At 39.5% G+C, this 25761-nt stretch overlaps 1 protein-coding gene across 1 annotated transcript; it reads left to right on the top strand.

Moving 5' to 3' along the window:
- Window positions 1-297: 297 nt before the first annotated feature.
- On the top strand, window positions 298-23816 carry LOC146319565 (neuronal acetylcholine receptor subunit alpha-10-like). Its single transcript, XM_084730140.1, has 7 exons — window positions 298-435; window positions 14938-15083; window positions 15167-15321; window positions 15418-15664; window positions 15753-16038; window positions 18835-19621; window positions 23224-23816. Exons 1-6 carry the CDS (start codon window positions 378-380, stop codon window positions 19569-19571), a joined length of 1629 nt encoding a protein of 542 aa, XP_084586266.1. The 5' UTR covers window positions 298-377; the 3' UTR covers window positions 19572-19621; window positions 23224-23816.
- Window positions 23817-25761: the final 1945 nt, after the last annotated feature.

Raw genomic sequence — 25761 nt, forward strand, 5'->3', positions numbered from 1 at the left:
CACACTGACCTCTCTCTCCATCTCTGTCTCTCTCTCAGTGTGTGTGTGTGTGTGTGTGTGTGTGTGTGTGTGTCTCTCAGTGTGTGTGTGTCTCTCTCAGTGTGTGTGTGTGTGTGTGTGTGTGTGTGTGTGTGTCTCTCAGTGTGCGTGTGAGTCTGTCTCTCTTTCTCTCTCTCTCTCTCTCTCTCTCTCTCTCTCTCTGAGTGTGTGTGTGTGTGAGTGTGTGTGTCTCTCTCTCTCAGTGTGTGTGTGTCTCTCTCAGTGTGTGTTCTCCTCTCCGCTCGGTCGGTCGGTCGGTTCGGTCTGCGGCTGATCTGATCTGTCATCACTGTTCTGGTATCGATCGTCATTAATCGGATCAATAAGATCAGAGCGGGATGAAGCTTCTCTGCAGCGGATCGATGGTTTATCTCCTGCTGCTCCTCTTCCTCCCAGGTGAGAGAAAAAAAAAACATTTTCAGCTTCTCTTCTGATACTTTGAGGTTCATTGATCATCAATCAGCGGAGTGAAACAAAATAAAAGCGTCTGTTTTTTGTTTATTCCTGGACTGAAATGTTGAGAAATTTTAAATGAAGGGTTCTGGCTGTTTTATTTTGGAACATTACATCCATGTTTATGTATGAAAAGTGAATCTGCATGTTGTCAGACTGCAATTTGCAATTTGAAGAAACCTTAAAAAACTACAGAGAAAATAACTCGTCAACTAACTCTTTAATACTACATGTCTCCATGAAATGTAATGATGATGATGATGATGATGATGATGATGATGATGATGATTATAGTAATGTTGTTGTTGTTGCATTATCGCCTGACTCAATAATATCAATTATTATAACCAATTCATTCCTGTTACCTGAACTATTTCTGAAATGTTATCCTATATTAAAAATATCTATATTTTTAAACCATTGAACAGAGATGGGACGTAATTAAGTACAAATATTTATAGTATATAATAGTTACTGTACTGAAGTAGATTTTTCCAGCTGTCTGTACTTTGCTTGAGTATTTATTTTTCTGAGAACTTTTTACTTTTACTCCCTACATTTGATCATAAATATCTGAACTCTTATTTTAAAAACAGACTTGCTACTTTAGTTTTATTGCAAAATGAGAACAAAAAAAAAAAAAGAATGTAAAAAAGACAAAAATGACATAAATGATGTAACAAGACAAAAACAGTGTAAAAGATGTAACAATTTTAAAATGACAAAAACAACGTAACAGTATTTAAGACCAAAATGACGTAAAAGACATGACAAGATCTAAGACAAGAACAATGTAACAACATGTAACAGGACAAAAATGTTGTTAGACATGACAAGACAAAAACAACATCAAAGATGAAACAAAACATAACAAGACCAAATGAGACAAAAGCGATGACGAAGACGTAACAGGATGAAACAGAGACAGAGACTCTGGTGGAGAAAAGCTGAGCTTCACTTTCAGCTTTGAACAGAAACAGTCAGTAGAAACGTCCTTCACAGGATGACTGTGTACTTTTATACTCTGAGTACATTTCAGAGCCTGAACTTTTTCACTTTTACTCCAGTAAACAAGTTCAATCAGTACTTCTACTTATACCAGAGTATATTTTTTTACAGAAGTGTGTGTACTTCTACTGCAGAACAGAACGTTTGGATGTTTTCCACCTCTGGACTTGAAGGTGTTCTGTGTTCTCATGCCGTCAGTATTGACACAGTGGAGCTACAGTTCATGTATTAATGATGCTAAAAACTTCTGTGTCTTTCAGTCCTGGTGCTAAAAAGGCACAATCCTCATTTAGAAACCTTGAAAAATAAATAAAATGGCAGGAGATTTAAATGTGGATTATTAGATACGGTGCTGAAAAAAGATCTAAGAACTAAGTTATAACATGTACATGCCATCAGTTTGGTGTAATGGTCCTTTTACACAAGAGTTTTTCATCCTAGAAACAAGCTGAAGTGTGTTTTGGATGTTGTCACAGTTTGGTGACCGACAAAGAGCTCAGGAACGTGTTGAAACAGGAGGATGACAGTCAGACTGAGGATTAAACTCATCGATCTGTTTTGGTTTAAAGTGTCTGAACTCTGGAGAACATTTCATCTGTTCCACTTTTATTTTCATCAAATTTTGTTCCAAACTGTGTCTTTATGGGTTTTACAGGAACTTAATCAACAATTATAAACAAGTTATAAAATAGTTTTCATACATGGATCCAGATTCAGTTACTGCTCACGATTAATTCATCTTATCAGCGAGTCACTGAGATCAATGAGAATGATAAGATCTGAAGCTGAACAGTAGAGCTGCAATGATTAATCAAATCTATTATTAATAGATTATTAAATTCATCACCAACTATTTTGATAATCGATCAATCGTTCTCTGATTCTAGCTCCTTAAATGTGGATATTTTCTGGTTTCTCTCTGGTTTCTGAGGACGTCATCTTGGGCTTTGGGAAACTCTGGTCGACATTTTTCACTATTTTATGAACCAAACAAGTAATCAATCATGAAAGTGATCAATAAATGAATGGGTATTAAAAATAAACATTACAGAAAAGACTTGAAAACTGTCGAGCACATGTACGTACATCAGGGGAAACTAACTCTTAATTAACTCTTGGTTGCTCTGTATTCCTTAACAAAACATGACATTGTTTGCTTGCTAATGTTAGCTAAAAAGTTAGAAATGTTAGAATGTAACATTAACTAGAAAGTTAAAACATTACATGTTTTAGTTACATTTAGTTTTAGTTACATTACATGTTTAAGTTTTCAAAACAAAGAAAAACAATTACATTAAATAACCAAAATAATAACCACATGCTCCACATGTTTGGAGAAAATGATCGACAGATTAATCAACAATGAAGATAATTAGTAAGTCAGTTGCAGCTGTAATTAACAGTACAGATAAATATCTGGCAAGCAGGAGGTCACTGCCATTTTTGTCCAATGTGTTGAACAGCCTGTCGGTGATGTAACATTTACAAACTGTAATAACCTCATTATAAACATTTATAAGTCATTGTAAGGGTAGTCTTATTGTAAAGTGGTGCTGAATTTGTTTTCATCGGGGGCTGCAAGTAGCAATTATTTTCATAATCCATCAATCTGTCAAATATTATATTTTGATTTCTTGTTTAATCTCTCAGTTTATATAATGTCCAAAAAAATACTGAAAATCACACAACACACAACAAACCCTCTGAAGGTGATTTGACAACAAGATGACTTGTTGTCCACATTTATATCATGAGAAAATGTTTTGAAAAATCACTGAATTCATAATCAAATAATCATTTCAGCTCTAAACACTGTAAATCTCAGCTGACGGTCTTTATCAGTTGCCTTCATGTGTCGAGTGTGTTGGTGTGTTTACTGGGCAGTGAAGTGAACGGGGGCGTTCAGGATTCATGTGTCTCTGAGTGATAAGGACAGGAGGACAAAAAAATAAAAGAGTTTAGAGCCAGGAGGTGAAGGTCGGGGTGGAGGAAGGGATCTGGAGCTGATGTGGTTCTTTAGAGGCCTGATCCAAAGTGTTCAAATGCTTTTATTGTGAAGGAATGACCAGATGGATAAAAAGAGATTTTTCAAAAGCTTCATGGACCATTTCAAATTCAGAAAAGTCTGCTTTTTATTTTGGTGAACTGAAACTAAAGAGCTTTGAGAACCTTGATATTTCAGGGATTTTAGTGTCTTGTAGTCTGTCTGTACCAATGAAATGTCCAAACAAAGGTCCAGTGAGTCAGATTTATGTTGTCTAAATATGGCAGAAATGGAAGGAAATATTGAAAATAAGAATTTGTTGCTACCTTTATATCAACAGAGGGAGATGCAGTTAAAGCCCAAATGTTCTTTACTCAAGTAAAAGCAGAGAGACTTGAGTAAAAAAGTCTCAGCAGTCAGCAGCAGATGAGAGCGGTGCTGCACGCGGAGGGTAACGGTGCTGATTAGCTGGACGCCATCGCTCTCTTCATAAGAAAATGATTGGACGGCCAGCGCAGAGCGGTTTTACTGCTGATCATGTGAGGGGGGTCAAGAGCTTTAGATCTGAACCTGAACCCAATAGGACCCGACAGGAGCGGACGGGTTCGGGTCGACTCAGACAGAATTTCGTCGTCATCGGGCTCAACTTTTCAGGCACGATTAATGCACTATGGGGATCATTGGCGTGGCGCACCAGGGCTGCACGATGTGCAGTTTTTTACTGAAATTGCGATTTATGATACAGTCAGTGGGAATGATCAGTTTTTACTTTTTCAAAGCATTTGGTTCTAGTTCTGTGATTTGGATACTGAACTTGGCCATATAACAATTTTATTGTGATTGCAATTAATTGTGCAGCTCTGTGGCGCACTGCTCCACATCGCCACACGCATAATTCAGATTGTTGCACTGCGCTTTGCCTCTAGCAGTCTCTGAAGGCAGCTGAACTTGTCGTTTTTTCACACTCCTTCATAGTGTGACTGGTTTGCCGCCCTTGGAAGAATTTCAGCCCAAGTACAAGATGACAAAGTAAAGTTTTGTGCATTGGCGTTGGTATCAATGGTGACAGATCAGCGTGGTACATGTAAGAAAACAGGAAACAACCGCAAGCAACATCATGATGAAGGCAAGGTAGATGAAGAAGTTTGGTGAATAAAGCGTGTTGTTGTTGTGACGTGTTTTAATTTGATGGACTTCTATCAAAACTCACCTCGCTGTTTGACATTTTCAAAAAAATTGACTCAGTGATTTCAAGCAGCACCGCGGCATCTGCAATCTACTCCCGGAAAGTTCCTGGAAACAAGAACACATGCTAAACAAAAGCAAATTGGCACCTGGGATGCCAACAGTATGAATGTGAACAAGCTAACAGCTGCTAGCTTTTCTTTTGCAGCGATGTCATCATTTTAATGCCAGAGTTCTCTTCCCAACATGCAAATGTTCCCCCAAAACAAGTTCCCCTTTGACACTATTTTGCAGCAGCGCCCAAGAAGTTTGTGATTGGTTTAAAGAAATGCAAACAAGGCAGGAAGATTTTTTCCTCTGAGAGCCGTGGAGATGTGCAGCGTTGAGAGACCGTGTATTTTTAAATGACCAGAAACAGCCGTCCACACTGGTCCATGTAGAATGAAACTCAACTGCTGGTAACTGGGAATGCAATATGTGTGTGTGAGTGAGTGCGTGTGTGCGTGTGCGCGTGTGCGCGTGTGCGTGCGTGTGCGTGCGTGTGTGTGTGTGTGCGTGTATGTATGCATGTGTGCGTGCGTGCGTGTGTGCGTGTGTGTGTGTGCGTGGTTGATGTCAGGACAATGCGAGGAGGCAGACTGAGCCGTGATAAGCGATGATGGCTGTGAGGATTAAAGCCGTCAATCAAACTGTCCGTCCAGATAAGAGGAGGAGAGACCTCCAGAGGTCAAACAGCAGAGATAATCCAAACACACTTCAGTCACAGACTGACACACACATCCTGTCTGCTGTACACACTCCACATGGACATCAACAGTGATTTGTCCAAAGATGATATTAGATATTCTAACACACATTTGTTCTGATGGAGTCACATTTTGAACTTTGTCAACAATTTTGTCAACATTCAGCGCTGCATCCAACTCTGCAGTCAAATCTTTGTACAACATGTTGACAAAAAATGTCTACTTTTGTTATTTTGTTATTTTGATTCTTTAAAAGTGAGCAGAAACCAGAATGCAGGACTGGGGGAGGACACCGTCTGCTTTTCACCATCAGCTCCACTATAGAGCTGGGTATCAAATCAGAGATCCCAAATCCATTTGATTCATTTCACAAGGTCCAGATTTGATTTGATTTGATAAAGATATGATTATTTGTTCAGTTCAATCTCAAAAGAGATTTTCATTCATGCTGTGAACTGATCCCAGAGCAGTTACATCCCCTACCTTTGTCTTTGGGGGATGAGAGAAGCAAAATATTTTATTTTATGTTGTGAATTCTTCATTTTTAGACTCTTAGAAATAATGGTTCCAGAGAGGGTTCTAAGTGGAACCTTTCATAGATGGTTCTGGGTATAACCCTTTAAGTTGGGTTTTTAGAACTCTCTGACAGGGTTCCAAGTGAACTCCTCTGGAGACAAGCTGAAGAACCCTATATGGTTCTACTTAGACCTTTTATTGCTGTGGAAATAAAACTTTGACTGATGGGAAAATTAATTTGGTTTTGTTTATGCAAAATGTTTAAGATTTTGTAAGTATGATTAATTGATTAATTGATTGTTAATTTTACCAGTGATTAAGAAGAGAGCTTACAGTTTGCAGCCCTGATGTGGACACACAGTTCACACAGTCTCACAGGGGGAGGATCTCTTTTTGCAGCTCTAAGATGCTTTAGTTAATTTTGCTTCAGTAATGAGTCACAGATCTGCAGTAAAGAGCTGAAATACATCTGATGACTCTGTTCTCTGACCGGAGCCTGCAGAGGTCAAACCCTGCAGCACCAAGAGATCTCTGAAGGCTCATCACGCAAAACTGCAGGCTGGACCACACATCCACAGGAGAAAACACAGATATTAAAAGATCAATTTGGGGATTTTATGAAACCCTATCAGAACATGCAAAGGGAAAACATTTTTTTTTTAAATCCAGCTCTGCTTTTCACACCCACTGCACACACACACTGCAGAGCTTATGTATCGTATTGATGGAAAATAGATCAGGAATATTCACACACAATGAAAGAAAAGTGCACACAAAGTTCTGCTCATTTGCTGCCGATGCTTTGAAATGCACAGAAAGGATTTAGCTTTTATAGACAGATGCTTCAGTGTGGTATGAACAAGGTCAGCATGCGAGTCTGATGTGGTTTGGACGAGGGGTTTAGCGTTTTTACATCAACTTTCGACAAAATCGGAGCAAAAACAAAAGTGTTGCATTTATATTTAGAATATTTTGACTGTTTTCAGATGAGAATCTGCTGTTATACTGTGGAAGCTAAATATCACTCTCCCCCAACCAAACAAACTCCTTTGAAAAAAATGTCACAGAACACAGGCGATGTTGGTCCACTGCCTCGATCTGTTGGTTTGTTTGTGTTATTGTGTGACTGCGCTGTTTTAAAGGGTTAATTCAGATTCACTGATATAATGAAGACGAACAGCAGAGGGCTGTACCATGAGTCAGAGTTATCTGTGTCACGAAGGTGGCGCTCTCTTTTACTCGGCTACATCACCATGGTAACTGATGCTAGGCTCATCACCTGGTCAGGAGCAGGTGACGTTCTGAGTTTCAGATTAAATCGGCTGTAAAAAGTTCTTTATGGGTGATATAGATTATAAACTGAGGGAAGATGTTAAAAATGAAACGTTGCTGTGCTGTATGTTCAAATATCATTGAATCTGTTATTGAAGCTGTAAATGTAGGAACATAATGTAACGTAACAGCAGCACAAACTGTACACATCGTGTTGTCATGGTAACCTCTGTTTGGTGATACAGACTTTTTCTGTTTGTTTCAGGTCATATTAACACTTTAAATTTACAGTATATCATCCATTTCTTCGTCTTCTCCTGCCTTATTTGCAGCAACAGTTTTGCTTTTTTCCATTATATATTTTTTATATTTTCGTTAAAACGGCTTGTTCATCTTGATTTAAGTGGGAGGTTTATGATCGCTTCACTTCGTGTGGAAGTCAAATGACAGCAAACGCCCCTTTTTATGTGAGTGTGCAGAGTCTGAGGAAGGAAGCCTGAGGAATCTCTGATCCGGGTTTTAGGTTTTGTCGAGCAGCTCAAACAAAGAAAGTCTGGCTGTGTTGAGGTTCTGTCGTAGTTCAGCCCTCAGCACAAGGTTCAGTACACAGAGAGATTAAATACTGGACTGGTTCGACTCGCACGGTAAAAGATTTACTGCTTAATTATTATATTTAATGCACTAAGACAATAAAATCAGTTTAACAAACCAGAAAACACTGAGAACCTGGGATCTGATGTGGCCTTGTTGAGGAGATTGGGATGATACACACACACACACACACACACACACACACACACACACACACACAGCTCGGGTCATATTGACTTAACATGCCATCATCTGTTTTTTGCACTTAGCCATGATCCACATGATTCTGGCCATCTGTGCACTTAGAATGTATAGACTCACTCGTTACCATGACGACGACGACGATGATGATGGTGATAATGAAAGAGATGAAGATGATATAGTGATGATGCTGTTGATGCTGATCATGGTGAAGACGGTGATAATGCTGATAAATATGTGCTGCATTTTGTGTGTGTGCGCGCGCGCGCGCGCACGTGTGTGTGTGTGTGTGTGTGTGTGTGTGTGTGTGCGTGTGTGTCTGTGTGTGTGTGTGTGTTGTGTGTTGTGTGTGTGTGTGTATGTGTGTGTGTGTGTGTGTGTGTGTGTGCGTGTGTGTGTGTGTGTGTGTGTGCCAGCTGGCTTGCTCTCAGAGCTGTGAGCACTAACACTTTAACTCCTGAGGGAGTCGATGCCGCCTCACAGAGTGCTGACTCGTCTGCTCGGTGGACCGTGAGGACATCTGAACAATGAGCAGAGACAATGAGAGGCGGAGCTGCAGGTCGATCACTTCACAGCTGTAACCACCTCACCTGACAGAAAAGTAGCACTGAGTCATTTTTAGCTGATGGGCTGAATCAGGTAATCGATCAGCATTGGCCAAAATAAACCTGATGTTTACTGAACTCTACTGTGATATGTATCATCATACGACGCAGGGCTGCAGACTGAGAGCTGTACTTCACTTCCTTCATGCTGAACACACATGAAACACACAGATAAATAATTAACTTCAGAATAGAACAGAAATACACTGTGCAACACACTGCAATAGAGTTTTGACTTTTAACCCCAGTTAAGTTTTGAAATAAACTTTAAAAACGTTTGCTGACCCAGAAGTTTTAGTTGAGATAATTTACTTTTCTTATTTAGATAAACTTGAATCTTTGAGTTTTAGGAAAAAAAAGATATTTTAATTGTCACATTAAGCTGCAATTTGTCCTTTTTAGTGTCTGAAAAATTAAATAGTTTTAATTGAAATCATGAAAATTTTAACATTTACTTTCACTTAAGTGAATTAACTGTTTCTAAAATTCAAAGCTGTAAGAGGAAAAGTAACAACAAATGATCAGTAGTTGATAAACTTTTTCAAAACTTAAGAATCTGAGTTTAGCTGCCCTCCAGCTTGTGAACTGAACGGTCTCTGTTGTTTCGGATGCTTGTTGTGCGATTGGATGCGAGAACGGAGGAGATTGTGTATTTGTGTTATTAAACGTGCCTCTGTCTCTGCCCTACAACACACTGACCACAATGACCCTGAAACTAAACTAAAAACCCGCTGGTTCATGTTAGATCGCTAATTAGTACTCAAATTTGCTTTGCCAATGAAAAATTTCTGGTCCTTCACCTCCCAGACGGCAGCATTTTTGACCCACCTGTCTGTACTTTTATTCACTTCCATCCAGATCAGCAGTTTAAGGTGAAGAAATCTCCACAAGACAGATGGAAATATCGACAAAGTGGAGCTCTGGCAGGGATTTGGTGGTTTTCAGTGACTCAAATATGACGCCGTATTTACACTGTATGTGGATCAGACGTGCCCAAAACTCATAGTTTCTTTTCATATCTTTGTTTTTCTTTAGTTGAGAGGTGATTCAAATATTCGTGGCTTGAAATGAATGATGAATTACAGCCTTCTGCTTTGAAATATTGATTTTTTTTCAACTTTTTTGTTTCTACAGCTAATAAAACAGAATAAAATAACCAGCATATACATGTATACACAAAGGAAATATTTTTGTAGGGCGTTTTTTAAATTTGTGTCAGTTTAAATGTTAACAGCAGCAACAAAATGATGATATGGTCGATATCTTCACATTAAAAATTCGACACCTGTTGTCAGAGACGTGGTTCTCAGGGTCCACTCTTAGAAATAAAGATGCTTACTAGAAGCATAAAGAGTTCTCTGCCTTGTCCCTGTAAGACAACCCTCTTTGGTTCCTGGTAGAACCTTTTCTAAAGGTTCCACTTGGTATCCTTTCAGAACTAAAAGAACTGTTAGTTTTACAAAGAATCCTTGACAAACCCTTTCCTCAAAAAAGGTTGTGGCTTCATATTATCAGTGGAACCTCGGCCCTTCAGTAAGAACCCTTAGGAACACTTATTTCTAAGAGAGTAAAGCTCCTTCAGTTGGCCACAGATGGTGTTAAGGAGGTTCTGGTGGGCACTGAAGAGGTTCTACCGGTCCTTCAGAAGGTTCTAGTTGTCAGTGATGAGGCCACAGAGGAAGTTCTAAGTGGTTACAGTTGACGTTGAGGTTCTTTAGTATGTTGAACACCTATGGGAGATTTTGAAGCACCATCACTCTCCAGCACTTCATGAAAACACCAAATAAGGGGATATTTTTGGAAAGATGGTTTTCGTGCCTCCAGTAGAGATCCACATGTGACAATGGACCCTGAAGTTGTTCTCAGCACCTTACTAAGACAATTTATGTTGGATTTTACTTTCATTTGTAACCAGCCTGTATATACAATGTCATATTTAATGGGAATCTGGCCTGTAATTGCAGGATATCTCACCCGGAAAGAAGGTGCTGGAGACAGAGACAGGCAGACTGTTGTCATCACGGTTCTCAGACTCTGTGCTAAATAAATCTCATGTTTGAACGTTCCTGCCCATTTTTATTTCCATTTCCCCATTTCCTTATATCATCTTTATTAGAGTTAAGTACTTTATAAATGAGGAATAAGTGCATTCAGCCTCAGTTAGCAGACTGTCTTATTGTTTTACTTCCTCTCATCAAGAAAACAAACTAAAATAGAAAAGGTGAGACAACTGAAACTTTCAAGGCAACTTACTGTGACAGATTTCTGAGTTTTCAATGAAACTCAAACTCTTAAGTTTTGAAATATACTTAGAAATATTTTGCTGATCTGGTTGGATAATTTTCTACTTTACATTGATCTGAATCTTTGATGTTTAGAAACTCAAACACACACACACACACACACACACATATACAAAAGAAGTGAAATGAAAATATAAAAATGTTAGCTGTCACTCACTTCTATCACACTTTTTGGGGGGTTTCTAAAACTCAACGAGTCTAATTTATCTAAAAATGCAAAGTAAATTGTTTCAACAAAATGTTTTTTTTTTAAAAATGTAAAAGTTAGTTTTGAGCTCAAAACTCAAATATCTATTGGATTGAATTGCCTGGAGACTTTGAGTTTTCTCACCATTTTTTTTTTTAGTGCAGGACACTTTAGCCGACTTCATATATGAGATAAAATAAGTTAATTTATGTGGAATTAACAGGCTTGTTTTTTTCCTCTCATCAGTAAAACAATATGCTCTGTCTCCCATAGGTTTTTATTTATTTGGCGACTGAAATAAAATGTCCTGTGACCCACCTGTGGGTCATGAGCCAGTGTTTGGGAATGACAGCACCAGAGCACCAAGTGAGGGTTAATAATCCCTAATAAATGCACCATTTCCTCCTGTCTGCTGATAAAAAGCAGTGAGCAGCTGTTTTAGGAAATTGCCAAACCCTCTTTAAACATGAAACTATAAATTTGTGAGATGTTAAAGATCTTCGGTAGGAACCAATGAGCTCGGACCTGAGACAGGAACACAGACAGGAAGTCCAACCGTATTAATAATCAGGCAAATGCAGCTGAAGAGAATCAGAGCGTCTCTGTCTGCGCCTCATAATGAGATAACCAGTTTTTCATATCTGCCCGAGAGCTTTGCTTCCACATTTCCATTTTTGTACAAAGGATGGTAACACTCACACTGTCCCTCTATGTGTGTGTGTGTGTGTGTGTGTGTGTGTGTGTGTGTGTGTGTGTGTGTGTGTGTGTGTGTGTACAGTCATGTTGGAGTTTAGTAATATATTATTTTTTTTTATCTGAAGGTCATTGAACTGTGGTCTTGTGTGCTTCCTTTTTTGTACATGGCATGTTGTTGTGTATTTATTTTTGTCTTTAATATTTTGTCTCGGAGTCACGAATCTGTTCTCAGTGTTGTTGAGTCTATTTTTCACACAGTCAAACATGGAGGAACAGATTTTTTTTATAATTCTGATTTCTCAGTTGCGGACAACAACCACCGACTGTACAGAAATAAAGACAAAATATCCCGGACACGAGTGCTGGTGGTAGAAAGAGGACTGAAGATCTGTACTCAAGTACAATACTTTTACATTGCTAAAATATTACTCTATTACAAGTAAAAGTTGTTTTTAACTGATGTCACTGTCACCTCTCCAAACCAGGGTTGCATATTTTGTGTGTTTTCCTAAACCAGTAGTTCCACCAGTAGTGAACCAGTAGTAGTAACGTAATTATGTGGTTTACTCTTTTATCTGGTTTGTTTTCACTCATCATGAATTTATTTCCTCTGCAGCAGCCGTCAGAAACTCCTCAGGGTTTAGGGCCAACTTCATCTCATGGTGGATAAATATCCTGCACTTTTAAGGACATTTTACATGTCATGTCTTAGCATTTTAAATGCTCCATGTGTCATTCAATAGTTTTTATGTGTTTTGTATTTTAATTTTCAGTCATCAGAATAACAACAAATCAGGTTCACAGATCACTGTGACCAACTTCTGAAATACTTTTGTTGAGTTTCTAAAACTCAAAGATTCAAGTGTATCTAAAGAAGAGTTGCAGTGTAAAGTGATTCTTACATTCTCCAACTGTAAAAAAAAAATATGTTGCCATACATCAATTTAAAAAACAAAAATATTTTGTCAAGTAAAATGTGTATCATAGCCTGCATCTGTGGCTCAGAGTCTTTTCCTCTAAAAGAAAAGTCCTTAAGAAGAAAAGAAAGAATTTGCGGCTTCAGACTGATTTTTTTTATTTTGTTTCTCTTTTGATTGGAAAGCTTGCAGACCCCGGCCCACATAAATCCTAAACGTAGCTAGAACATGACTCCTCAGAGTGCTCTGGTTAAAAGGCGACAGCCAACAAAATCTTTCACTCTGACCCTCCAGGATGTTTCTCTGGTGACTCAACTTCATTCCACAGATGTTGAAAGATGGCCAGCTGCAGCTGATAGTGAAATCTTTGTCGGTGACAGATTTGTTAAATAGCTGAAGTGTTGGCTGTTCGAGGTGCTTCATTATTTACTTATATGGTCACAGGACTTCAGACGCAGCTTTATCTGCTCTCACTCATGGCCTGTTTGTCTGATTTGGACTTTAGACCTCATGAAATATAATTCTGATCTGCAGATCTCATATGATCCGTCTTGTCTGGTTCCAGAGTTCCTCTGATCTGATCACATGTTTTATGGATGTTGAACCTCAAAGTCTAAACACTCTGAAACACGTCCTGCGTGTTTGTGTTTTGACTGTCAGGGTTGAAATCAGGACGTGAAGCTGTGAAGTTTCTGTTTTGTCTTTTTCAAACTCAGATAGGTTCATTAATCCACTCATCTAGTTTAAAGATGACATATATTTTAGTGCGTCACCTCGTCTTGTGGCTGAATTGCATATTGGTCACACTGTAAAAACAAAAAAGCTGAGAAAATTCAAAATTTCAAGTCAAGAGACTGCAATAGATTTTTGAGTTTTGAGCCCAACTCAAATTCTTAACTTTTGAAAAGGTTTTACAAACTACTGATCTTTTGTTGAGATAATTTTCTTTTCTTCTTTAGATAAACTTAAAGCATTGAAACACAAAACTGAATGAAAGCCTGACATTTCCTGATTCAGCTGCTTCATAATAAAAGAAAACAAAATAATGGGGGGCCTTTATTGTGAAGAATTTATAGGAAGTAAAATGTTTACGCACTGTTCAGCTGCCAATTAAATATGAGTGCTTCACCACTAAATACACAAAACAAATTCGCTGATGCATCGAGTCAAAATGAGTCAAGCAGCGCATGTGGATGAAAAAGGGGCAAAAAGTGGTGAATTTTTTCTGACCTTCACACACCTGACTTCCACTGAAGTGGGTGTGGTTGCCGCATTGTCTATTTTTGAAGCACTGGCACTACATTGGTAGACATGTTTTAGACTTTAGACTTTGTTTTAGTTTAGGTTTTTATTAATATTAATGAAAAAAACTTTGATGGACCCACTTGGCATCTTTTCTGTCTACCGCCATCATCATCAACATCATCATCATCATCAGTCGTCACAGGATTTAAAGGATTTATCAGTCTGCTGCCATCCTGCACACTCTGATTAATGTGTAAATCCTAAGGTGATTACCAGGTTAATTGAACTGGGAAATGTGGCTTCCGCGTGTGTGTGTGTGTGTGTGTGTGTGTGTGTGTGTGTGTGTGTGTGTGTGTGTGTGTTATGGTATGTGTGTGTTCGGAGCGTTTCTGTTGGATGGACTGACTGTAAGATGTTTTGCTGAATGTATGAGACATTTCAGGATCAAGAGCAAATCACAGCAGACAATTAAACACCACAGAAAAAGACACACTACCAACCTCATGGACCTCATAAGAGCACACAGTGTGCTGAATGTGGTTTAATTTTTTTCCTCATGATGAAGGTGATGTCTTCAGTAGGGGTTAGGAAAATACTTGATTCTTAGATGCATGCATGGTGCTGAATTGTCAATTTTCTAAATGTCAATTAACATGAAGAGACAGAGTGACAAAGGGTGGAACTCAGCTGCGAGGGTGGCGCAGCACCTGGACAGTCTGTAGCGCACACACACGAGAGTTATCAGCAGCTAACAAGGTGAGATGTACATCATCTTCTCAAAAGGCAGCAGTTGCAATCATGTTTTATCGCCCTCAGAATTATAATGGTATTGAATCATGAGGTACCTGAAAATTGCCACCTGTAGTCTTCAATCCCAAAAAGGTTGAGAACTCCTGACTTACAGCACCTTGGAGGGGGTCACTGCTTTTTGCAAAGACAGACGGAGTCGCCCTTTAATAAAAAGGTCTTTCTCCCTTTCTTTTCCTCAGTTTACCCGGCCGCTCATGGTCGTTATGCTCAGAAGCTGATGAGTGACTTGTTCTCCAGCTACACCAACGCTTTGCGACCCGTGGAGGACACGGATCACATCATCAACGTCACGCTGCAGATCACCCTCTCCCAGATCATCGACATGGTAATCAGATCCTCACTGCTGATCCAGATGTTCATGCTGTGTGTTTTCACTCCTGTGCTGATGTGCTTGTATCCTCTCACCAGGATGAGCGAAACCAGATCCTGACTACCTACCTGTGGGTCCGGCAGGTATGGATGGACTACTACCTCACCTGGAAGAAGGAGGACTATGATGGCCTCGACACAATCCGCATACCCAGCAGCTACGTATGGAGACCCGACATCGTCCTGTATAACAGGTAGGTGTGGCAGAACATCTGCAGGAAATATCCATCCTCCTCTTCCTCTGCCCTTTTCCTGCTTTCACACAACTTCCTCCACTTCCCCCATCTCAGTGCAGACGATGAGTTCTCCAGCTCAATGGAGACCAACGTGGTTCTCCGTAATGATGGACAGGTCATGTGGGACCAGCCAGCCATCACCAAAAGCTCCTGCTCCGTGGACGTGGCCTTCTTCCCCTTTGACGTGCAGGAGTGTCACCTAACCTTTGGCTCCTGGACTCACAACGGCAACCAGATGGACTTAATCAATGCCTTGGACAGCGCAGACCTGGCTGACTTTGTCCCCAATGTGGAGTGGGAGGTGAGCGGTTATCTTGTTCATATAATCAGAAAAATATCTTATTCCTGAATCTCATTCTTTGACAAAATGGAACCCTTTTTCCAACCAGGTTCTTGGCATGCCAGCAAAGAAGAATGTCATCCTGTACGGTTGCTGCTCGGATCCGTACCCGGACATCACATTCACCCTCCACCTAAAGAGACGTGCCTCCTTCTACATCTTCAACCTCCTCATCCCCTGCATGATGATCTCCTTCCTGGCTCCCCTGGGATTCTATCTGCCGGCTGACTCGGGTGAAAAAGTCTCTCTGGGTGTCACAGTCCTGCTGGCCCTCACCGTGTTTCAGTTGCTGGTGGCTGAGAGCATGCCGCCGTCCGAGAGCGTCCCGCTGATAGGTGAGAAAAATGAGGAATCACTTATTTTTAGGTCTTGTTAGCTGTTCAGTTCTTGAGAAGAAAATTATATTAAATGTCTTTTCTATGGTGAGTCAATTAGATGTTGGTCATGGTTGTTGTATAACATGTAAAAAGTACTATGAAGTAGCTGTGTTTATCGAAAGACTGGACCAAGTTCTTTGGAAACATTAAGGCGGTCATCATCGTGTCCAGTTGATGGATGGATACACGCTGCAAAAGATAAAATTCCAGGAAACACAGTGTTAGTTTCCCAGATTTTTCTTGTCATACTTTTGGCAAAGAGGAAAACATAGGCTTTTATTTGGATTTGGGTGCATGGTTTTATAAACCAGCCAGCAAATGCAGGCAGCAGGCAGTCTGTTCCAAGGCTCTGATTTTAAGAGAGGCAAAGCAGTAGTTGGCAGCACATGTGATTACATCACAGGAATGCTGTTTGTGACAGTGCCCTGCATCCTGTCAAACTAGTACAACTGTGTCTGTTTGCTCAGCATGTTCAGAATCTGAATGTTGGGTTTGTATAAATAATATTATAGTAAGGACAAGACCTGCTGTATGAAACGTGTCCTGAGATAACTTCTGTCTGGCGCTACATAAATAAAACTGACTTGACCTTGTGTTAGGGTCAGAGTCGAAGCAGGAAATGTTACGCTGAAACAGAAAAACTTAATGTTAAATGGATGTTTTGTAAAAACAATCAAAACTTTCCTCTTTTTTTTTTTTCCAGTTTTGAAATTTTTGTATTTAAAATGAGAGTTACAGTGGTTGAACTGTTCTGGGTTTGTGAAAGAGTGTTGTGGTATATTGACCCAAACATTGTATCTTGGACTGATCTGTCTTAAAATGATATGTTCTATGGGCTGTCAGTGAATGTTCTCATTCGTCCAGGTTGGAAAAAACTAGCTCAGACTAGTCTGAGATGCATGAACTAATGAAGCTTCTTGGATGAGAGGCAAAAGGTCTTCAAAGACATATAAACAAGTCCAGTTGCCTTCGATTTAATCTTTTCTTGTGGTTCTATAGGCTGTTTAGATTACAGTTGCAAAAAAAAAAACAACCTGAGATTACTGAGGTTACTGGACAATATCTTTGAGGAATGAAAATGAGTACAGAGCTCTTGCTGACCCTCGTATCCATCTCTCTTTGAAGTCAAAGCCTGAGAAGGTGGAGGTGTTTGTAGATTATGAGGAGGGTCTGGTCTCCCTTTATGACACTGATGCTTCAGCTCTTATCTACTCCTTTACTGGCTGCTCCTTTGATGAGAAATTCTACTCTTTCTTCAATCCCTGCAATAATAATGGTGGTAAAAACTCTGACCTCACATCATCTGCCCTCTCTGAAACATCAGATTCTGTTCTGTTCTGATGCTGACAGAACTGAGTATTAATTAGACAGCCAAGAAGTTTTCAAATGTATTTGTGCAGTAACTTTTCCTAAGAGTGTCTGTATTTTCAGTTAAAATGTTTTTTTTCCCTTAAATTAGACAAAAGGCAAAGAAAATGTGTTCATTTTTATTTGTTTCAGCCACAGACGGTCATACTGACCCCACCGAAATCACAGCTGTTATATTGTTACTTTTCACACAGTTAGAGATGCATCTTGGTTGCTTAGCAACTATCACTGTATCTGTCAATAAAACTAAACAAGCGATCTGGATTTCCGATTTCCTCATGCATAGAGGTCACTACAGTGGACAGCTATTCAAAAGCCATTTTCTTGCATATGCATGGGTTTAGATGACATAGATACACATCAGCCACTACAGTGGACTGCGTCATCTTATACTCCTACACCTACTGGAAAGTCATTGTATATGCTATTTTTTTCCCTTCCAAACCAACATGGCTGACCGTCAGCCAGAAATGCAGAGTTCCTCTGGAATATTAGTCCAATCCTTCTATTCTAGGAGAACATTGCAGATAAAAAAATGTTGTAACATCTAAGGAGTCATGTCATTGTTAAATCTTCCAAGAATTGATTTTCGATTGTGAGAAAATTTGAATTGATCATCTGTCCACTAAATTGGACATCATGTGTTACTAGCTATATTTCAACTAAAATTCATACTTTTACTGGGACTGTTGTTCTTGAAAATACTTCATATGCAGTAACTTTTTGGATGTAAATAAATGTATTTATTAGGGGTGGGACTTTAACTTTACGATTAATTAATTACAAAAAAAAAAAATGCATCAAAAAAATGTACGCATTTAATCGCAGTTTGCACTCCAGACAACACAGAACATTTGTCAGTGCACGAGTTCCTGGTCCACCGATCACACTGACCCCTAATTCACCCCAGGCACAGCTGCGCCGCGGCACTCAGAGGAATATGCTGCCATTCTAGTCGATGCTGCGCGTCTCAGCAGCGTCCCAGAAGCGGCTTGGCGCTCTACTCCGCAGAAAATACACAGCAAGTCTATTTTTGACGTATGGCGCATCAAATGGCACAGAGCAGGTCGAACAGCTAGTGGCAGTGAGGATGAATGGCTGCCAGGAAGAGAAAAGAAAAGTTTATACACTGATAGCGATAAAAACCTGTGACTACTGCAGAGTTGACTATTATACCCTTTTCCATTGAGGACAAAAGCCAGATGTTAGTTTGTCTTAGTGGGTATTTTGTCCAAGGGCTTTAGTGTTTTGTATGGCTTATAAATATAGCAGGACAAATCTCCATCAGTCACCAAACTGGTGGCAGAGAAGCAAAGCTCACAAGTCTTTGAGACTTCATGCATGGAATATGAACTCCAAATGATTTTTGATTTCCTTTTTCAACAGGAAAGTACTACATTGCTACCATGACGATGGTCACTGCATCAACAGCCCTCACCATCTTCATCATGAACATCCACCACTGCGGTCCTGAAGCTCGTCCCGTCCCACAGTGGGCCGAACGCTTCATCCTGAACTACCTCGCCCGCATTTGTTTTGTGTTCGAGGTCGGTGAGAACTGCCTCGGTGGGAACTCGTCCAGGAAGCAACCTCTGTCGCAGGAAGAGTCTGATGCCCCATCAGCCAATGGCGGAAACTCCAAAGAAACAAACTGGGGCGTTAATGGGCAGGCGTGGGGAGGGAGGGTGGAGGAGGAAGGGGGTGGGGGGTCTCTGAAGCAGGGGCGGGATCTAACCATCCAGTCAGGCTGGAAAGAGGATCTGTTTGTGACCATCGACCACTCAGAGGAGGAAGGAGCTGCTGGAGGATGTAAAGCGGAGCGGGAGGAGTCCAGCAGTGGAGAAGAGCATGTTGAGGAGAAGAAAGGCGTAGGAGGTGAAGGGGGAGGCGGAGTCAGGGAGAACAGGAGAGAGATCTTGGTGAAAACCCAGTGTGTGTGCCAGCACCAGGGACTGCGCAGGAACATTGAGTACATTGCCAACTCGTACCAGGACCAGCGAGCCGCGCAGCTGCGCATTGGAGAGTGGAGGAAGGTTGCCAAGGTCATGGATCGCTTCTTCATGTGGCTCTTCTTCATTATGGTCTTCGTCATGAGCATCCTCATCCTGGGAAAAGCCATCTGATGGAGATCCGGCTTCGAAGAATCACATAGGAGGAAGACAGAAACTAATTGGTACACCAAAAAAATAATTTGTTTAAAGGAGCTAAATGTAAGAATCGGCCACCTGTTGAATTCATACTTTTAACTTAGCAAACTTATTAACACTGTTATACAACTGACCCTCCTCTAAGCCCCGCCCTCTTTACACCTGTCAATCTTTTCATTCTTGTACTGCACAGATGCAGTTCATAGCGATACCAGTGGCAGATTTATCATCGAAATTGGCTGTAAATTTTGAAGTTAACTCTGAAGTTAACAAAAGCAGCTTCTCATTTCTAGCCGTTGACTTTTGAATTTTGTTGGCTAAAATGACGACTTTCGCTATCAGATTACATTAAAGTATCTACTTAATGTGAACTAATGCTAATGCATGAGTAAGCTGACAAGTCTGCCTCCAGCTGACATTTTGATGTTTCCATCTGACACATTTTAGACCTAGAATCCTGTGTGTAAAATTACTTTACAGCTGCATAGTTGAAATGATGTTAATGCTAACTGAGGCTAAAGCTACACACCAGCAAACATTTGTTAGACAGCGAATACGAGTATATGCACACGATGGATGGCGGAAATACACTTATTATGTCGGAAAATGAACCACAAGGATTAGATTAAGTGCAGGGGACCTTGAGATTGTCACCAAGCTCAGTGGTGAGTCACCATATGAGCTAAGCTAGTTTAGCGCAGCCATAGAGAAATGCATCATCACTGACCCACTTTGAATATGTGCTGGCCCACATCAGGGAATCCCCACAAGTTTGGCAGATGCAGCGGTATCTAACATATGTTTGGCTGGAGGTAATGATGCTGCAACTAGTAAGCGTTAGTTAGCTGGACATGCCAATAATTGCAGCTGACATTAAAGCAGATAGCTATTAGGCCTGCAGTCCCTGAGCTATGGTTGCTAATCTATGACTGGACAGATGCTGTTCAGAGGTGGGCCTTAGCTAATGCTTAATAACCAACATTAGCAGTCTAGAAGAAACTCTGCAAATTCAGCATCAGACTTCACCCCATTACTCTCCGAGAGCTGTCAGCAGTGGAAAACAATGTGTTAATTCATGTTTTGCTTCTAATTCTGTCACTTCTTTGTTTGCTGCTGAATGTGGTTTCTTGCTCTCGGGGAAGTACTACTTCTTCATCTGTCCATGTTGGACTGAAGACAGACTGAACACGACACTCACTATCTCCTCTTGACGTACAGAGTGGTAATATAAGACAGGAAGGGCCGGGGCTAGCTGGTTAGCATGCCAACTTCAGAAGACATCTCTACCCACAATACATAGACGACTCATGTCACGTCATTTCTCCACATTCTGCTGATAATGTTGGTTAAATTCCAAATGCGTTCAACTAAACATTTTGCATGTAGCTCCTTTAACCATTAAGTCTAAAATCAGTTTTTGCGAACCATGACGATTTTGTGCAAATAGTGCAGGGCTTTTCACACTCAGCCCAGGGCTTAGCGTTAACCGCGGGATAACTTAGCCCCTGTTCACACACAGATTGTTGAACCAAGGTTAAACTAAGGACAGGGCTACATGATTCACACCAACCTTCTACTAACACCAAGTTGGTACAATGTTCTGTGACTACTCCTTCGATATTTTAGCCTTGTCTCACAACTACCACACTCTGTGGTATCCTTGCAAACAATGATTTCTAGAATTTGAAATGTTGATGTGTTGGTTTACAGGAGGCTCAACCACACAGAAGGAAAACATCCATACATCCACAGATTGGTGGAGTTTGTCCGGGTAAAATAATCAAGAAATGCCCCGTGTTGCATTTGAGAGTTTAGTGTCCAGCTGCATAAAACTTAAAGGGGATTTTTTTTTGTCCCATGTTTTCTTACCCAAACACTTCACGTAACATGTTTCCAACATCTGCAAAAGATTCCTGGCGTCAAAAACTTCCACACACGCACTGATTTGTCTAATCAAGAAGGAATTTCTGTGAAGCTGCGACAGTGAAACCATTTCTGGTCAAGTGATCCAAATTATTACTGATTACAAACCAAACTATTGTTTTCTTGTTTGTGGTGTTTTTGTAAAGAATTTTGTTAAACTGTTGGGTGAGATTCACAGAAAAGAGCTAAAGTGAACCGAGGAAGACGAATTAATGTAATGAATCAGTCAAAGAAGAACAACCTATCAGAATGATCTGGACGTGTTGGTGGAAGCAACAAATAAGTTGTTAAGTCTTCAATTTGTTTTCAAAAAACGTCTGTTGGCTCTTTCACCACTAAGAACGTGCAGACACCTGAAAATTAACTTGCACCCACATACCAATCATATTAATCTAAAGAGCACGGCTTCACTTCAATCAGTGAAATGCATCTTTTTCTGGCAAAGTCTCAAATTACAGCCTGTTCCCCTCAATCTGCATGCAAATAATACAACTTTACAATTTCGAACACATGATGCACCAATTTCACGTTATGAAACATTCACAGTTTGGTTACAATCTTACAGTCTTATGGTTTTATTTATCAGACGCTTTTATCCAAAGCGACATACATCTGAGAGCTCATATAACACAAGCAAGGATCGAGTCAGAAGAGAACAACACGACTTAGTGCCATGAAGCAAAGTTCAAGTCTGACAGGACGAGGTGCCTACAAGCAGTGGCAATGTGCATAAGATGCATTGAATTTTTATATACAATATATATATTTGTGCAGCCAATCAAGTACAAAGGTGTTCATGGCAGAGCTGGGTCTTCTCTTAAAGACTGAGAGGGACACAGTTTGGTACTGTAGCTCAGTCCACCATCAGGGAGACACAGACTGGAAGAGTCCAGCTCATGACTTTGAGCCCTGTTGTGGAGGTTGAATCAGACATCTTTCATTGGCAGAGCACAGTGAACAGGAGGGAGGGTAGACCTGGATGAGGGAGTTCAGGTTGGCGGGAGCAGTTTTAGTTGTATTTTGTTGTGCATGCAGGGAGGCCTGCAAGTAAGGAGTTGCTGTAGTCAACGTGTGATATTATGAGCCTGAACCAGCAGTATGCTCAGATAGGTAGGGTCTGATCTTTCTGATGGTGTACAGGGAAAAACAGCATGACTGAGCAATCAAGACCACGTGGAAACTGAAGGTCAGGAGTTCATCAATCATGACGCCCAAGTTTCAGGCAGACCTTGTAGGTGTGAGCTGAGGGGATTCAAGTTGGATCCTGATTTCTTGTTGTATGGTGGGACTGGCTGGGATGACAAGGATAGGTTAGGGTTGGGCACCAAAACTACTTTGATTGGTTGAGGAAAAGATTGTGGTTTGGGTCAAAATAAGTGCATTAGGAACACTTATTAGTAACACAAAGTTGGACGTTAAAATAATAATAATTCACACAGGACATGAACCCTGGGCTTCTGGGTAAAAATCCTGTATTTATTTGATTCATTCATCCACCCTGACCTTCCTCCAACCTCTGTAACTTTGTGACTCTTTATTCAACGTCACCTGACATGTTTTTACTCAGTGACACACCGTCTCTGCACAAGCAGAAAATAATCTGGAACAAACTAAATGGCATGAGATAACATGCAAAAAGCAAAAACATGAAATGATGAAATTATGCAAATTAATGAATATTATATTCCATTTCCTGTCCCTCCAGGAAGCTGCTGGAGCTGCACAACCACGCAATTTTGTCCAAACTCTACAACTTTTCCACAGCAATCATCGTTCCTCCCTGAAAGTTCTGCCAGTCACAGCAGTGTCCCGTGCAAACATCATACATGTACGTTTCAGTGTTTTGTTTGATTATTCACTATTTTTTTTGCACTTTTATTTATTTATTTTTTCACAGGTACTGAAAAGAACAGGTGAAGGTTTGTCAGTCCTTCTTGACATTTATCAACGCTCCACCCACTTTTATTTTAGAATTTTGTGCTTCTTGATTGAATTGATTTTGCCTTTTCGTGGAATACACCCCCTGGTGCACTTCTTCATCTGCAAATAAAGCAGATTTTGTTTTGTAATCATTAGCCTTTTTGTTGAGGTTACTTAGAATTTTTAATGAATTATACAAAAGAGGTGCAATGTTCTTTTGCAATTTTAATTTGCAAAAAACATGCAACACGAATTGTAATTTTTTTTTAGAAAAACTGCCATGAAATCAGACATTTTAAATCCTGGAGGGACTGCATTTCTGCCAGTAGACTCTCCCTAAATTCTGCACACTTGTCCTTTAAGTTTGCCACACTTTTTTATAAAAATATATTTAATTTTTTTTTTTTGACAACTTAAAAACACATGCAGGATTTTTTTTTAATTATCAAAAACAATGAAAATTAAATAATATCTAGGACTGCAGCTAAGAATGATCAGTTTTCTAACATAAACCAATCATTCAGCACAGCGTATAAAGTGTAAAATACTTCCTTATTCACATTTCAAACAAATATTTTTTTTAAGTAAGAATTTTGTGCTGATTAACTGTTACTCACACAGGCCATGAATGACAATGAGTATAACAGTTAATTCTACTTTTTTCATTGATAGTTGTACCAGAACATTTAGACAAACAGAGGAATAGAAAAGAAGGTGGGAGAGTGGATGTAGAAAACTAAAAGAGGATAGAGATTGTTTTTAAGGAAGGGAGGAGGAAGAGAAACATCTGACTCTTGATACTAACAAAGCTGGTCTAAGTTTTGCTAACAAGAGCTGATTTTTAGTGTGGATCCAATAAACACTACAGCTCCCAAATCTGCTCACATTTGGGCCGAGTGTGTCGACACAGTTGTCCTCTGGATACCTGAGGAATCCTCTGCTAAAACAAATCCTTTCCTCTGATGAAACGATAAAACACTGTAATTTAAAAAGTTGGCTGGAGCAGCAGATTAACGATGATTCAGAGAAAATCCTGCAGTTTATCTCTCACATTATCAGTTTTTCAGCCACAGATGAGTTGACTGTAGAGACTCACTGCATGACCGAGATACGCACCATATCTGCAAAACTAACTGTCATCATACTGAATGATTATCATGGTGATAACATCGTTAAATTACAGAATTAATTTGGATTTAGTCACTGCAAGAAATGATCTTTACTCATATTTTAGTCTTTATTTATTAAAAAAAAAACAATTAGGATGAAACTTTAATGTTACCTTGTGAGTAAAATTACATCTTCTTCCTTCAGTCAGTTTATCTGCTTTCACAAGAATTAAAAATGTTTGATATGCCACCTATTTAAAAAGAGTAAACAACAACTTTAAAACAATATTCATTTTTACACTGTAAATGTCCCAATCAATACACATTTTGGTCACAATTATTCAATAATCAAATTTAAGGGATACAAATAAAAATATTTCACTCAAGTGAAGAAAAGTTCAGTTAAATTAAACTTTATACGCCTGATTATGCAAAATAAAGTTACCCCATGTCTCGTCTTTTGCAGTGTTTATAGTCTTAACCATGTGAAAACAAGAAATGCCAAATTTATCACTGTAACTACTTGTTATATATCCTGTTTGTGTGGTTTGTCAGAAACATATTTACACACATCACACTGTGAATGCCATGAAATGCATTAAAGATTTATTATTTAAATGAATGTTTGTGGAGGCTTTTTTCAGAATTTATGACATGAATGCAGTTTGGTATTCTTAATGCAATGCATTTTGGGGTTATTTTTATTACTGAAGTTGCTGCACTAATTTTGTGTTTCTCATACAGTACAGTACAGTACAGTGTCGATGTACATGTATATTATATTACATTATATTTCCACAGCATTATTATGCACTTGCAGAATTTGGTTACAGATAATTACATTATTATTATTCCATGGTTATTTATAGCACTTGAAATATTTTTTTAATTCATGTATTATCAAGTGCAGTAGTTCAGTATGTTCCCTTGACTGTGAGTTCATTAGTTCCTACCTGCCATTGTTTTGTGGTGTGATTAAAACTGAATTATGTTGCCTTCAAACAAACAAACAGTATTTTGAAGAGGCTGAAACAGACTTCTTCTCCATGCACCTTGGAAGTAGGTGTAGTCAGACATCCCTGCTCTACATTTTCTAAATGTGTTTCTACATAGCAACTACCTCAATGCACAAATGTAAGATGAAGGCTGAATAAGAGAGTAAATAAAGTGTGGACTCCAGAATGTTAGATTACTGTTAGAAATGCATGCGCACA

This window comes from Lutjanus erythropterus, chromosome 11 (assembly GCF_056507025.1).
Source record: "Lutjanus erythropterus isolate fLutEry1 chromosome 11, fLutEry1.hap2, whole genome shotgun sequence".
Lineage (NCBI taxonomy): Eukaryota > Metazoa > Chordata > Actinopteri > Lutjaniformes > Lutjanidae > Lutjanus > Lutjanus erythropterus.